Genomic DNA, 14,563 nt, shown 5'->3' with positions numbered 1-14,563 from the left:
AAAATGAATCCGGGACATCTCGTCTACCCTGTACTTTTGAAAAAATTTTCTTGTGGCATTTTCCAGTATTGTTGTAGATTTCTTTGAATAACTTCCCAGACATACTGATAGCTTTTGTATAATATTCATTGTGTTTCGTATTTATGCATTCAAGAAAATCGGACTTGAAAAAACAAAACATGCTTTCAAACAAATTTATTCTTTGAAGTATAATGTAGTGTTTGTATTCACCTTGTTTCCCCATTCAAGAATATATATTTCTCTTCAAATATGATTATCATTCCTGGCACGTGACTAACACCGTGTTTGAATATTCATCAGTGATAAACATTGAAAAATACATAATGCAATGACTACTTTACCCAGCAACACAGTGAGCGGCCGTTATTGCCCAATTCCTATTTATCAAAGAAGCACCGCATATATGATGGAAGTCAGTGAAGAGCGATACTAGTTGCATTTCAAATGAAAGCTAAATAAATGAAATAAATTCCTATAATAATGGTCTAATCAAATACATATTGGATTTTATTGAAAAAATACAAGCATTTTGTAAAGTGAACAATTTTTATGGATACATCTGGAGTAGCTCAAAATTTATTTTCAATCTCTTTTTCAAACGCAAAAAACCATATTTCATATGCTTGATTGATACCTGAGATACAGAGTATTTAGCTGAAAAGTCATAAGCATTATACAGGGTGATTACTTAATTCCCCTTACCACATTTTACTGGCGAACCGTTGATTCTAGAAGCATACTTCCTATTTGAAAAATTATCCAAATACGCGTGTAGAACTCAGATTCGTCGTTCATGTTGCAAAGGGTTGTATAGTTACTAAAACGAAGAAATTAACTTTTTATACTAACGCCCTGTCATCAAAAACCCAATTGGAAAGTTGCGCTGTCTTTCTTGAGGCCAACAAAAGAACTTTCACGTTAAAAGTTCAATATTCGTAAAAATATTTGAATTCCAAAATCGTTGAGAGAGAATAGCAAAAAAAGTGAGACACACACACAAACGCTTTTTTCTCATATTGTTTTATGTTGTTCTTTCCCATTTTTTCCCTCATTTTTGAATTCAAATATCTCTGCGAATATTCCACTTAGAAACGTGGAAATTTTTTTTGGTTAGACTCAAGAGAGACAGGACCACAACTTTTTAATTGGTATTTTAGTACAGGGTGTCCGTATAAAAAGTTATTTTTTTTTTTTTTTTTTGCATTTTAATAACTTTTCAATCCCTTGCAACATGAATGACGTATCTGAGTTCCACACGATATTTGGATAATTTTTCTAATTGGAAGTATGTACGTCTCTAGGATCAACGTTTCGCCATTAAAATGCGGGAAGGGGAAATTATAAATAATCACCCTGTAGAATATCTTCTAAAAAAACTAGTCAAGCGTTTTCTAAAACTTTTCGAGTAATTTAACTCGAAAAGTTTTAGTACATTACATGCTAGTAATAGTTTTTTCTGTTGCATTTTCTCTTACCAGCCATGGATGTTCTCCATCTAATGCATTTCTACCTCCGACAATCTTTTCTCCTTCAGCATATATTTTACTTACTCCACAACCTTCCATACTCAAGTTTTGATTTGCCCGAAAATTTCCGTTCATGTATCTGCCATTCACTGTAATTGAAAACCGAGAAAATATTAATCAATTACATTTATAATTTAAAACTAGTTTCATTTCTTTGAGCAAAAATTTAATTTTTTAGCATTCTGTACATAAGTTGAAATCATTTTTCGCCGATACCACTAGTATCTTCCTCAAGTACATAATCTTTGCTAGTATATGTAGTTTGTTTCTTATGGATCCGAGTAGTCAACGCTTGTTTCAATTGTTTTACTGTTTAAAAAACGCAAATACTTTCTTTCTTCATTCTAATTTTCTTCACGTTCGGTTATCGATAAACTGAATTGAAAATTCACTGCTCAAAACAATTAGGGGAAATGCAGTTTTTATTTACTGTAATTGTGATTTTTAAACATTTTAATTAGTAAAATATAGACAACGAATATTGTTAGGTATTCGCAAGAGTTAATCATCGGCTAAATTTTGAAATTCGAATAAATAAGTTTAATATATTTAAATAAATAATACATATTCCCTAATTGTTTTGAGCAGTGTACTAAATGGTAGGCATAAGTTGAACTGGATGTCCCCATTATCGTTGTCAAATGGCCAATTTCTTAACCGTAAGGTTTAAAGAAATCTTCCAATTGCATATTGTGTTTCGAATGTCGCCTCCCATTATTCTAGAAACCATGTTAAAAAAATCTTAAAAAATATATATCGAATTTGATTGTTTATACTGTTACTTTTCCGCACACCAACTTGGTCATGCCACCATACATCAATTTACTACTGATCAAGTCAGAAATGGAACCGCTATCTATAGGTGGGCGCCTCAAGCTTGATAAGGAAAGAATTTATTATCTATGTTCTTCATCGGGATCGAACCTGTGGACCTGAGGGTATCGTTTCACCGCCATGGGAGCGGTACTTACCACTGCAGCATTTTTGAGCTGAATCTTTACAATGTTCTTTACGCCATATCTAGTGAAAAAAAAAGCACACACCGACGTAAAATCGTAAAATCAAAGACATCCTTTCTTCTACGACCAAATCTAAGTATGTTATTAATTATTAATGGTAATTAAAAAACTTTAAGCACCTTTTTTGATAAATAAAGTCATACACTAAACTATTTCAGTAACAAATATTTTTGTCCTATTTAACTTATTCATCAGGAGCATCATAACTACACTTGATGTTGTGTCATTGAATGAAATCTCCAGAAAATTATATTGATTATTATATGTAAATTTTTGTATGACTCTCCTTAAAATTTGGGTAGAATGACGCATTTTCAGGCATGATATATGTCTGAAATTTTCAAAATTTAAAATTTCATAGTCAAGTCAATTTTTGGTAGTTAAGAGAACGTTTTTTTGTTTTTTTTTTGTCTAAAATACCAGTGCATGGAAAGTATTTTACTAAATATGACTTACATGATCAAAGGAGTGTAGAAAAAAATCAAATGTTGTCATTTTTTAGCAAAAAAAATAAAGTCAAAAAGTCAATTCTTAAACGCCTTCTAGTCCGTCATTTGAAGTATTTTTTGCGTTTGCGAATGTCATCGAAGACTTGCAGTTAAGAAATTATCTATTAGACAACGATAAGTTTGAACACCCTGTATGTATGTATGCATATATGTATGTATGCATGTATATGTCATCTAACACAATTTTTCTCAACCTCGGGTCCCCTTGCGGCCCCCTTGTGATCCTGGGATATTCTAAGGGAGTCGCGGGTGAAAATCAGATGAAAGGGAAGACATGACAAGTGATGAAGGGGCCACAGAGAGCTGTGGGGAATAAAGTTTTCAAGTGAAATTCGATGGGAAAAATTGTGACTACTTCCAAAATCCAGCAGAAGTCCATAGAACCTGGGCCATAATAACACATAGGCCCATGTGGTCATGGCCTGGGCCCTCAAATCCATAGGGGGGCGTACACGATGGGATCTGGCACTATGATTTTCAAATGTAAGTATATAAATATGTAAGCTGTGTGTGTGTATGTGGGTTACTTCCAGATAAGGATGGGGCCCAGAACATCAATCATGGCCCGGAAACCAATGATGTTGAGATGACTGTGCATAAAACTCCCACAATAAGGAAGCTCACTAGGGCAGGGTAGGCGTGGACCCTGGGTGATGGATCGGGAGGTTCGATTTATTGTGCAGGATTGCTGGATCGTCCTGTACGCACCTATTTTTCCCATATGATTCAGCTCTTGGAATAAAGGAACACCCACCTTCTGGATCCATGCCTGGCCCAGAGTTCCATCGATCAATATTACTTATAAAATTTTTGTTCATTATTAAATTCTCAGTTTTGATTAAATTCAATTCGATAAGCAGAAAGTGTTCCCCTCTTGGATGAGGGTAGGGGGACTTGAATAGGACAGGGCAGTCACGAGAAGAAAATATGATCTAAAAGGGGCCATGGATTGGAAAAGGTTGAGAAACACTGATCTAACACATTTCAACGGCCATTTGGAAACTTCTTTCCATGAATGATGTTCACACTACTCATGGTACTACACCACTTTGATTATTCACGAAGTTACTGGTTTAACGCTTTATTTGGCAATGTTGCTCTCAAGCAATATGAATTTCTTATATTTTTCAAGTAAAGACATTTTACATTTTGAGCTCGTTTCGGCATTGATGCTTCTAAGCAACTCCTAAACATTCGATTTTTACCTATGCACTGTTCATGAAGTTTCTATAATTACCAGCAGATTACCAGCAGAATTTTGGCTCAAAGGTACACATGTCCCTATTTCTTGACAAGCCAAGCAAAAACGATTTTTGACCTTTGCATTTTGGACTGAAATGCCTCGTGTGGAGAATGCATATTGCTCTGAATTCTTCAAAAATAATAGTAAAGTAAGCTGGCAAGCATTTTTGTATTATGCTAATTTATGTAAATCATATACATACAGTGTGTTTCTTAAAATTCAACACCCTATATTTTCCCAAATATTGACACAATTTCTTTTGTCATGAAATGACATTCAGGATAGTTCATTTGCTTAATATAATCCCTCAAAATTTTTCTCCCCTGCCAATTAAAGGGTTTAGTAAGTATTTGAATAATATTTTATCGAACACATACATGATAGACTTTCAAATGTATTTATTCAAAATATGTTATTGTATTTCATATTAATCTGTGCTTTGTTTATCGAGACTGTTGTTTAAGGAAGTCACAGTTCTACACGAATGAGTATACTTATTTTATTTGCATATTAAGCCCTCGAGATTCTATTTTGATCATTTTTCATATTCAAAACCAATTTCATTTTTTTTCCGTTTAACAAGATGTCCGTCACGTAACGAAAGGAATTGGAACTCTCACAAATAGATTATGACACCGCCTTGTGCATATACACATGAATGGTTTTTAGTGGTGCTTCCTTTCTTTAAACTGATTAAGTATTTGACGAAGAAACGGGTGAAGCACATCAGATAGAGGAACTCTTTTTAGACGAACTTTTGAATTTAATCAGTTTTGATCTTGTACTCGCCCGCAGCTGACACAAACGAAGAAGGAAAAGTTGGACTAGTAAATTATTTCACATATGCTGGTAGTTATAGAGAAAAAAAATGTCCCACGATGTATCGATATTTATATTTATTGGGGGGGGGGCAGTTAAACGTATAATAGAATTACATTTGCACCGCTGACAGTATTTCATGGTAAAAAACATCAGAATAAAACGATTATAAATTAGTGTGAAGAATTTCGCCAACAAGACTAAGAATTTCATAAACGAATCAAAACTTTAATTCCATAGAGTTAAATTAGGCTTAAAGATTGATGAATCGATAGTTGAAATATAATGAGTATATATAATGCCATGTTAGATATTTTTATAAACTAGGTTTTTAATGTAATGCATACTTTTTAAAACTCATTTAACGAAATTTTTCACCGAATACAATCATTAGTTTCCTATACAGGGTGATTCCATAATTCCCCCTTTCCGCATTTTACTAGCGAACCCAGAGGCATATTCGATTAAAATATCGAAATAACGTCATTCATTTCAGATACGTCATTCATTTTGTAAAGGGTTGTATAGTTATTGAAATATAAAAATTAAAATTTTTGTACGGACACTATCCTCAATAACTCAATAAGAAAGTTGTTATTCAGTCTAGACTCTCCTGAGGCCAACAAAAAATGCAATATCCTCAGTACAATATTCGCTGAGATATCTGAATTCAAAAATCGGAAAGAATCGCATAAACAAGGGATAGAAGCGTTGTCCGTTAGTTCTTTCCCAACTTCTCCTCCATTTTTTTTTAATTCAAATGTTTTTCAGAATAATGTGTCCGTATAAAAAAAAAGGTTATTTTTATATTTCAATAACTACACAACCCTTTGCAACGCAAATGATGTATCTGAGTTTTACACGCAATGGATGGATATTTTTTCTAACTGGAAGTAGTTCTCTATGACCAATGGTTCGTCAGTAAAATATGCCTAGGGAAATTTTGAAATCACACTACAAGGATGATTTTTTATATCTTACTCAAAATCACTTTCTACGAGGGTAATTTGATAAGTAATGTAAAAAAATATGTTTAAATTTTTTCCTCCGTTTTTCTACAGTGAATTTCAAATTTCTTTATCCCATCATAAAATAATGTTTTCTCTAACCCCTACATTTAGACGATGATGGCATATTCATTTGATGAGTAATTTTCTCCCGTCAAGCGGAACTTTCAGTATTGGGAGCAGGAAAAAGTCACGTGGTGATAAATCCGTAGAATTTGGCGTGGATGAGGGATTGCTAGAAAACCTAATTAATGCAATTTGCCCATCGCACACAATTGTGATCTGTGAGATAGGGTTTTCTTATCAAATTTCCCAGAAGTATGGCGTAATGTTCTCTTATTGTTCTCTGGTCCTTCTGGAAGTAATCTATGTCGTCAATGACTTAATCCTTACAGCTTCAATCCCAAGATATCTCGTCAAACTTGATTTGCTTTATTTCGGTCACCCCGAAATATCTCGAGTTCTTAAAAGACTTATATTTCAGCATTGACAAGCCCAAACAAGCGTTCAAGTTTTTTTTACAGTCAAACATGTTTTCTATTTCCCCCCCCCCCTCCCTTCCAATCGATCAACTGCCCGGGGGCAGAGTCATCTTTTATTCAAAGCTAAAAGATAACAGAAGTAACAGAAAGAGAGATACTGTGTTTTCCCCCTTTCTTTCAGTACAGTAAAGATATACAGTGGAACTTCGGTTAACGAGCTTGATTCATTCCGCCAACGTGCTCGTTATTCGAATCAAACTTCCCTATAGAAAATAATGTAAATTCTCATAATTCGTTCCTCAATTATTCATTCACATAAAAGTGACTAATAAAAATTACTTCATTCAATATACAACATAATAATAAACTTATTCCTTTTGTCTGACTTTGAAAAAGAACGTATCTAATGACACTTGTTTTTGCAACTTTTTTTAGGATTTCGCAAAAATGGGGAATTTGCATTTTTCTTGGACAGATTCATTTCTCGCACACTGCTACAACTTTATTTCACAGGTTCTTTTCTTTTCTACAGAACTTTGCACATATTCAGGCATTTTACACATCTCTCTAACCTTATTTGAAGTGAGGCACTTCTCTCTTTCTCAAAAAAGATACCCTCCATAAGATCTTGCTGACTGTTGCAGGCAATGGAGGTCCATCAGTTTGTCTGGTCACCTTCTAGCCAAGCATAATTTATTAAAAAAAGTTCAAGTGCTCATACGCGTGGTTAGCGCTCATACGCGACATCTAGTTTCATCTAGTTTGGTATCGTAAGCTGTCAAGCCCGTACACAAAGGTGTTCATTTTTCGAGTAAGGCATGCTGACTGGAGACTGTAGGGGAGAATATCACTCACCATCCCACAGTGCGTGTGTGGACGAAAGCGAAAAACCATCAGCTCAGTGGTAAAAATGTGGCAATAAATAAAGCTCAAAATTTTTGCTCGTAATACAAATCGTCGCTCGTTAATCGAATCAAAATTTTTGCTCGTTATGCGAATTGCTCGTTAACCGAAGTTCCACTGTATATTCTCAGTATAAATAACAGTTTTTGTCCTTAAAAAGTATTTCTCTCTCTGCCACATCACGGCAGGTCTTTTTGCATCATAGTGAGAGAAATAAAAACTATTGGCGGAGTCAATTATCTTGTTGGTGGTGGGGAAGCATTATCAGCTCGCAATCGGAAAAAATTCTTGTAAATAGGTGGCAATTTCTAGAAACTTTAATGATTTAATGTGGCAGTTATAATGCTGATCACGAAAATTTTAAAAACCGCTTACGGGGTTAAGAATAATTAAAAGTTGAAGCCATCACTTTTCCAGCAGATAAAATCATTATCCAGATAAAATCAACCTCATTATTTTATTGCAATTCAGATCTGGCAGCTCTCTTGCAACTATTTTAGAAAAAAAATGGGGTTTTTTTTTTCACTGCATAGCACTTATTATTACATTTCCAGAATTAACTTCTACAATCCATACTTGGAGAGACGCCAAAATGTAAACTACAAAGAGCTTTTTGTCCTCTAACTTGTGACAGGTTTTGAAGAGTTGATACTTACAGTTCTGTAATAATTTAATAGTAATCGTGCTGCTATCTCATGACCTTACTTATTAAATGACCTTCGTATATATTTTTGAACTCGTCCCCGGTTTTTCTTCTTCTGCGAGGGCATCTTCTGATAGCATAAGTATTTTTGAACTCCTTGATCAACAAAAGTATTTTTTAGTTGTCGGTGTATTGCTACATTCTATGTAGTACAAAAGGCGTAGTATGATAAAGAGTGCTGTGCTAGGCTAAAAAAACCAATATAAGTTTATTAAAAAATTATTTTTTTGGGATAAAAATTTTTTTATATGCACATTTCGGTGCATTTTCTGGATGTGCTAACAATGCAATACGGTAAACTTTTTTATATACAGGGACAAAACACCGAATTGAATTTTATTGATATTTCTGGTGGTAGTATCAACGACGATTTACAGGATTCGTACTAGAGGGGAAGGGGGGGGGGCAAAGGGGGTAACTGCCGCCCCCCCCCCCCAGTGTCAAAGTTAAGGGGGGTGGCAAATTTTGTTGGTAAACAAAAATACTGTTTTAAAATTATTGAACTTCACACAGTGAAGGGGGAAATCACTTTTACTTCCCCCCCCCCCACACACAAAGTTACGGCCCTGCCGCTTCAGAAGAGATGTTAATAACAACATAAATTTGGTGACACGCGATGACAATCCTACCTCTATATATAACACTAATCCCTTATCAACGACATTTTTTGCTTTGTCTGCAGCGTGTCATTTTATCGGAATTTCACTCTGTACTACATAATACGAAGAGCCTACCGACGTTGGGTTACAGAAATCCTATTGCCTATGTGTTGTGTTGGTACCATAATGATCTGCTCTTTGTCAAGTAGTATAGATCTCTTCCTTACCCGATGTTGTTGTTAACCCTCTCAGCTGCAATGACGAGATATCTCGCCTAACTTGATGCATGTATTTCGGCAATTACGAGATATCTCGCCTAACTTGATGCATGTATTTCGGCAATTACGAGATGTCTCGCCTAACTTGATGCATGTATTTCGGCAATTACGAGATATCTCGCCTACGAAGATTTTAACAACTGTCTGTTGCGAAGAGGAGTTTTTTGAAAGAGAGGAAATTCAACTGCCTTTGCGGGAAATCGATCCCACGCCCTCGATCACTGGACTACAAAGGCAACGAATCTCTCAATCTTTCCATGGAGCTCGTGTGCACTGAAAGGGACCGTACATGGACGGCCGGACCTGACTCAGGCCAAGCTCACAACTGCTGACGCTGCCATCCTTTCATAAGTCGCCATCTGGTGGCAGCGTCAGTAGCTGTGAGCTTGGCCTGAGTCAGGTCCAAGTACGTCCATGTACGGTCCCTTTTAGTGCACACGAGCTCCAAGAAAACATTGAGATATTTGTTGCTTTGTAGTCTGGTGGCCTAGGGCGTTTACCCGCAAGAACAGAGTTGAATTTTCCCCCTTTCCTAAATATATCTTCGCAACAGCCAGTTGTTAAAACGTTAAAACCTTCGTATGGGTAGCGGAGAGTGACGTCATCCTTTTATATCTCGCCTAATTTGATGCCTTGTATTTCGGCAATTACGAGACATCTCGTCTCCTTAAAACCCTCTTATTTCAGCAATGCTCAGACCTCTGTAAAGCAGGCTTTTTTCGCGAATATGTTTTCCTTCCACTGAACCTGTATGATCAGTGTGATATGATATACCAGTGGGTGGATTCAGCATTTGTTCAAAGTTTTATAACAGAAAGAGAGAAACGGTGTTCCCCCCCCCCTCTCCTTTGAGTAACATAGGAATATGCATAAATTATACATAATAGAAAAGCCAGAGTATGTTTCTTTTCCTCCGCTCTTGTTGTTTAATATTGTAGGAGTTAGGGGGAAGTACTATTATCTGCACAAAATCGGAAAAAATGTCTTTCTTGAAAAAAAAAGTGCCATTTTTGAGAGAGTTTAGTAATTTCCACCGTGGCAGTTATAATGCCTATCAGTGAAGTTTCAAAAACCACTTAGAAAGATTAAACCAAGTCCTGACCATAAGAAATACCTACCTAGGCTTTACTATAAACATTCTTGGTCATATGCCATTTTTATGTGTGTTTCAGTATAAAACATACATTCATACATATCACACAGATGGTTCTAATGTTTGGACTCGACTACGTATTCTTACGTATGAAGAACCTGTGTTTTTAGAACTGAGGCATTTTTGTGATTTGTTACATTTTTTACTTAGGTGTCCATTCTTCCTGTATGACCGTCTTTAATGAACCATATTTCACCGTTAAGGTATCCGACTACGTTGAAAACGTCATTTTGGAAGAAAATATCAATTTATATTTATTTTTGTTTTTTTATGAAAGCCCTGTTTGTTGTGATTCCGATACAGGCGTTGTTTTGTTCATATGACGCTTAAAATCAAAGTGTTGCTTTAATATTGCGTTTTTTACATACAAGTGAATCCGTGAACAAAAACTTTGAACGTGTTTTACGAAGAAGCTGTTTTTTTTTACATTCTAGTTGAGTTTCAAACATAATTCCTAAAAATCTATTCATTGTATCATTACAAAATTTTGACATAATATTTTGCTATATATTTTTAAGGTTATGAACTAAAATCTATGGTCCACCACATTTATTTGTTTAATTACAGAGTTTTATAGGCAAAATGTAGATGCAAATTTCCAAAAATTCACACGTACTTCAACAGGTTTGAGTGTAACTTATGAGTATATTATACAATCCTTCAAATTTTAGTTCATAACGTACTGTGGAAATAATGAAGCATTCCATTCATAAAAATTTTTTGCAATCGTGTTTGGAATATCACATGAGTTTTGCTTAAAATTTGGCATAAAAATGACTTTTTCAAAGAGAATGGCATGGGTAGTCCAAAATGTATAGTTGTTTTCATCATTTTGGGATACTTCCTGTCAAGAAATGTGATTAAAATTCACTCCAGTACCATTTTAAAAAAAAGGGACAAGAAAGGTAGTCGGATACCTTAACCGTTGCTAACGATAGTGCACGTTAGTGTAAATTATTCACTGTATTATAATTGTATGATCGCTGTTAAGAAAATGTTTTTTTTTTATTTAACAACAATAAAAACATGACAACTGGGACAAATTTGTACAAAAAGACAAAAAACAGAAACACAAAAAACGCATGAGTTATGAAAATTCGATCTGTGACTCTAAGGGATCTACAAAGAATAATCTAATACCTGCTAGTCAAATGGCAACCGTCATAAAGTTTTCAAAAATTAGTTAATTGATGGTTAGGGTTATGCAATTGGTTTTACTCTATACATACTTTCCCTTTTCTAAACATAAAGTAGTAGAATGAGCCATTTAATAGCAAGTTATGTGGGCAAATTAACATTCTATCTTATTAGTGTAATTAATATTAGATATGCGTTTTTTTATCCATATATAAAACTTTAAATATACTTATGCAAGAACATACGAAACAAAAAATCCATTTTAAGACTATGCAGGGGATTATAAAGATCATGTACGCATACATAAACTGGTCAAATTCTATAAAGTCAATTTCTTGCGATGCAAAGATTCGTTTGAAAGAGCATTCCTTAACTTTTTATGATAAAAAAGAACATTTATACGGTATCGTCTAGTAGTGTTTTTAGTGTATTTAAACGTCTTCGAAAATTAGTATAACAAATTCGTCCTAATGAATTCCAATCTGATCTTAGTTTAATTCAATTACAAGTTTTTGTGATACGAATAGTTACTTCCTATGTTTGTTTTTGTTACTTAGTAACTAATTGTTTTTGTTGTAGCCTCGGAATTTTCCGGTGAGAGACGTCGTGTGTGAAAGTTGTTTTTGCCGAAGTGATGAAAAAAAAACCAAAAAAAAAAAATACCAATAACTCAAGAACTACAGACCGAGAAGTTTACTCTGTAACTTCTATAAACATTATCTCCTGTAGTGGGGAAAAAAATTCCCGATAATGAGCTTTTGCTAATTTTTTTCCTGATGCTTAGTAAACTATGGTTAGTAAAAAAAAGGAAGAGATTACCTGATTTTTCGATATTTTCTTAAAGGTAGTTACATTGAAAACAAAAAAACGTTAATGCTCCGGATCTTGGAATCTGATATTACTCTTGGAATTTCTAATGAGATTAGGTAGCAAAGATTAATAGTTTATTGGTCAGAGAGAAAATTTTAGTTGTTTTGAATAGTTTCTATTGTTGCATTTTCTATTCAAGGATTAGTTTTACTTATTTATTTTCAGTGCATTGTTCTATTATTCTATGCTGTTACTTGCACGGTAGAGTCTCGAAACTTCGAGGTTTTGGATAATCCGGAGATGTTGGAATTTTTCGAAATTATTACCCAAAATCTGTTTCTCGCCAAGAACGCATTTTGTTCCATTTTGTCTCATGTCACCCAAGAATACGAGTAATTTCGGTTAGAACGGGTCTTAATTCCTAGACTAGGTTTAACGCATGGGTCCACTCGGGGGTCCCAAGTGCAGAGGAGCCTCATAAAGTGAGATCTGGTTCAATTTTTCGAGAGTAACATGCTAAATGATAGGCAGGCAATTCTAGCTAAGTAGAGGGTGAGGGTACTCAGAAAAATCATTTTGCCCGCGGGCTCATGATGTTCTTAAGGAAGCCCTGGGTGGATCCCCAGTCAAAAATGTTTCCACAGGTTCTTCTATAGTGAATTTATAGTGAGAAAAAAAGGAGAAATAACATTCACACACACACATATCAAGCTTCCCAGGGCTGGAACTTCTATCAGCCTCCCTTATGGAGAGGTCATAGGTCTTGACAGCTTAAGGAATTGCGCAGATAAATTAAAGGCAAAACAGCTAAGAGGAGAGGAGAGGTACCAACCCCCCATTTAAAATGTCGTTTTTTACTATTTAATTTGAGTTTTCAGTAATCCGAGTTGGTCTCGGTCCCGTTCGATTATAAATAATCCATTGTATCTACGTTTTATATGATGAGATGGCGTTAAAAATATGTTAATTGAAATTTCGTTACAAATTATGTTACAATGGTACGATATCATCAAAAACCAAAATTCATAATCATAAATTTATAATTACCGCTGAATAGGGCATATAAACGCCCCTTTCCTCCCTCTGCCTGCTCAACAACACTCACATGATAACAATCACCAATTTTTCTTTTTTTAGCTACAATTGGTTCATGTGAATTGCCTGTTCGTCCCCATAGATTAGATTTTTTTGTGTTTTTACTTTTCGATTGAATTTCATGTATGTTATCGGCAAATAATGTATCATTTCATTTTTTTTTTGTATTAATGTATTTGGTTGTGTAAATAAATTGTCATCTTATTTAAAACCATATACTGTGTAGTGCTTATTACTTATATATCGGTCATATTTTTTTAGCATCTGTCGCTAATCCAATAGTTATCAATTGTCCGAATTTCATAAAAATTCCTTGGTATTTCTATTATCACTATTTTCGGAAAGTACTTCACACTTTATTTGCATCATATGATGGGTAATAGCTACATAGGGAAATCTATTCGATCATTCAATTTAATTTTACACATTTATACTACAAAGTTACTGTTTTTATAGGAATGGATATTTTCGTAAATAAAAGTAAAGTTATCCATTCCACTGAATTGGAACCGGAAAAATAATATGCCTTGTCCTGGGAAACCTCTGTATACATTCTGTATCCTGTAAAAATTGCCAAAATATTTTGAACGGTGAGCCCTTACTCTTTTCTGCTTTTCTTGAATAGCCAGACTGAGCTTATACTTTCATTAAAACTGAAAATCCTAAGCCATCCAAGTGTTCAAAACGACGTCATTCGTCATAAAAATCAAACGTTTTTCTTAGTGACACTCTTGAAAGTATCCCTTGGAATGTTTTATGTTTCGAAAGAGGTCGAATTCTTGAAAGTAAGCGCTCGGACAGAAAGAATGTTGATGTCGGAACTTACCTAAGCTCACAGATGTTGTTGCGAGTATAAAAATGACCACGCAGGGGAAGTGTAATCCCATTTCTGATCTCTAGCGAAAACACTACTCGAGAAAAAAGCTCAGGAGTAAATCGACATTTTCGAGGATTCGAGGAAACCATTTTGGCTTTATAGTCTAGAACGAAAGCAGTTTTGGGTTAGCAAAATTTACAGCGGCGATTGCTTTACTCTCACTATTTACGATAAGAAAGGAAAGCCAAATGAGGAAATGGTTTTCTTCGACACTCATACACTGAGGCTTGGTATGTTGTAATAAACAAACAACATTTTTTGTGTGTGTCCACAGGCTCTTGAAGATGCCCCAACAATAAAGAAATCACGTAAATAGAACAATAAATAGGGAATACTTGGCAATATTGTGGATTCTATATGCTGTTCATGAACTGTTTACCCT

At 34.7% G+C, this 14,563-nt stretch overlaps 1 protein-coding gene across 1 annotated transcript in view; it reads right to left on the bottom strand.

Moving 5' to 3' along the window:
• LOC149079948 (transmembrane protease serine 9-like) overlaps positions 1-14,563 on the bottom strand; it is a 39,676-nt gene that overhangs the window by 11,650 nt on the left and 13,463 nt on the right. Inside the window, exons 8-9 of the mRNA XM_089238568.1 lie at positions 1,497-1,636; positions 363-472 (exon numbers count right to left, since the gene is read on the bottom strand). Coding sequence (XP_089094694.1) covers positions 363-472; positions 1,497-1,636 — 250 coding nt within the window. The remainder of the gene's footprint in view (positions 1-362; positions 473-1,496; positions 1,637-14,563) is intronic.

The sequence above is a fragment of the Pholcus phalangioides genome, unplaced genomic scaffold, assembly GCF_987345545.1.
Source record: "Pholcus phalangioides strain wild (caught in Gottingen) unplaced genomic scaffold, Ppha-v1.0 ptg000011l_1, whole genome shotgun sequence".
Lineage (NCBI taxonomy): Eukaryota > Metazoa > Arthropoda > Arachnida > Araneae > Pholcidae > Pholcus > Pholcus phalangioides.
The sequence above is the reverse complement of the archived record's forward strand: the minus strand, read 5'-3'. Positions and strand labels throughout refer to the sequence as shown.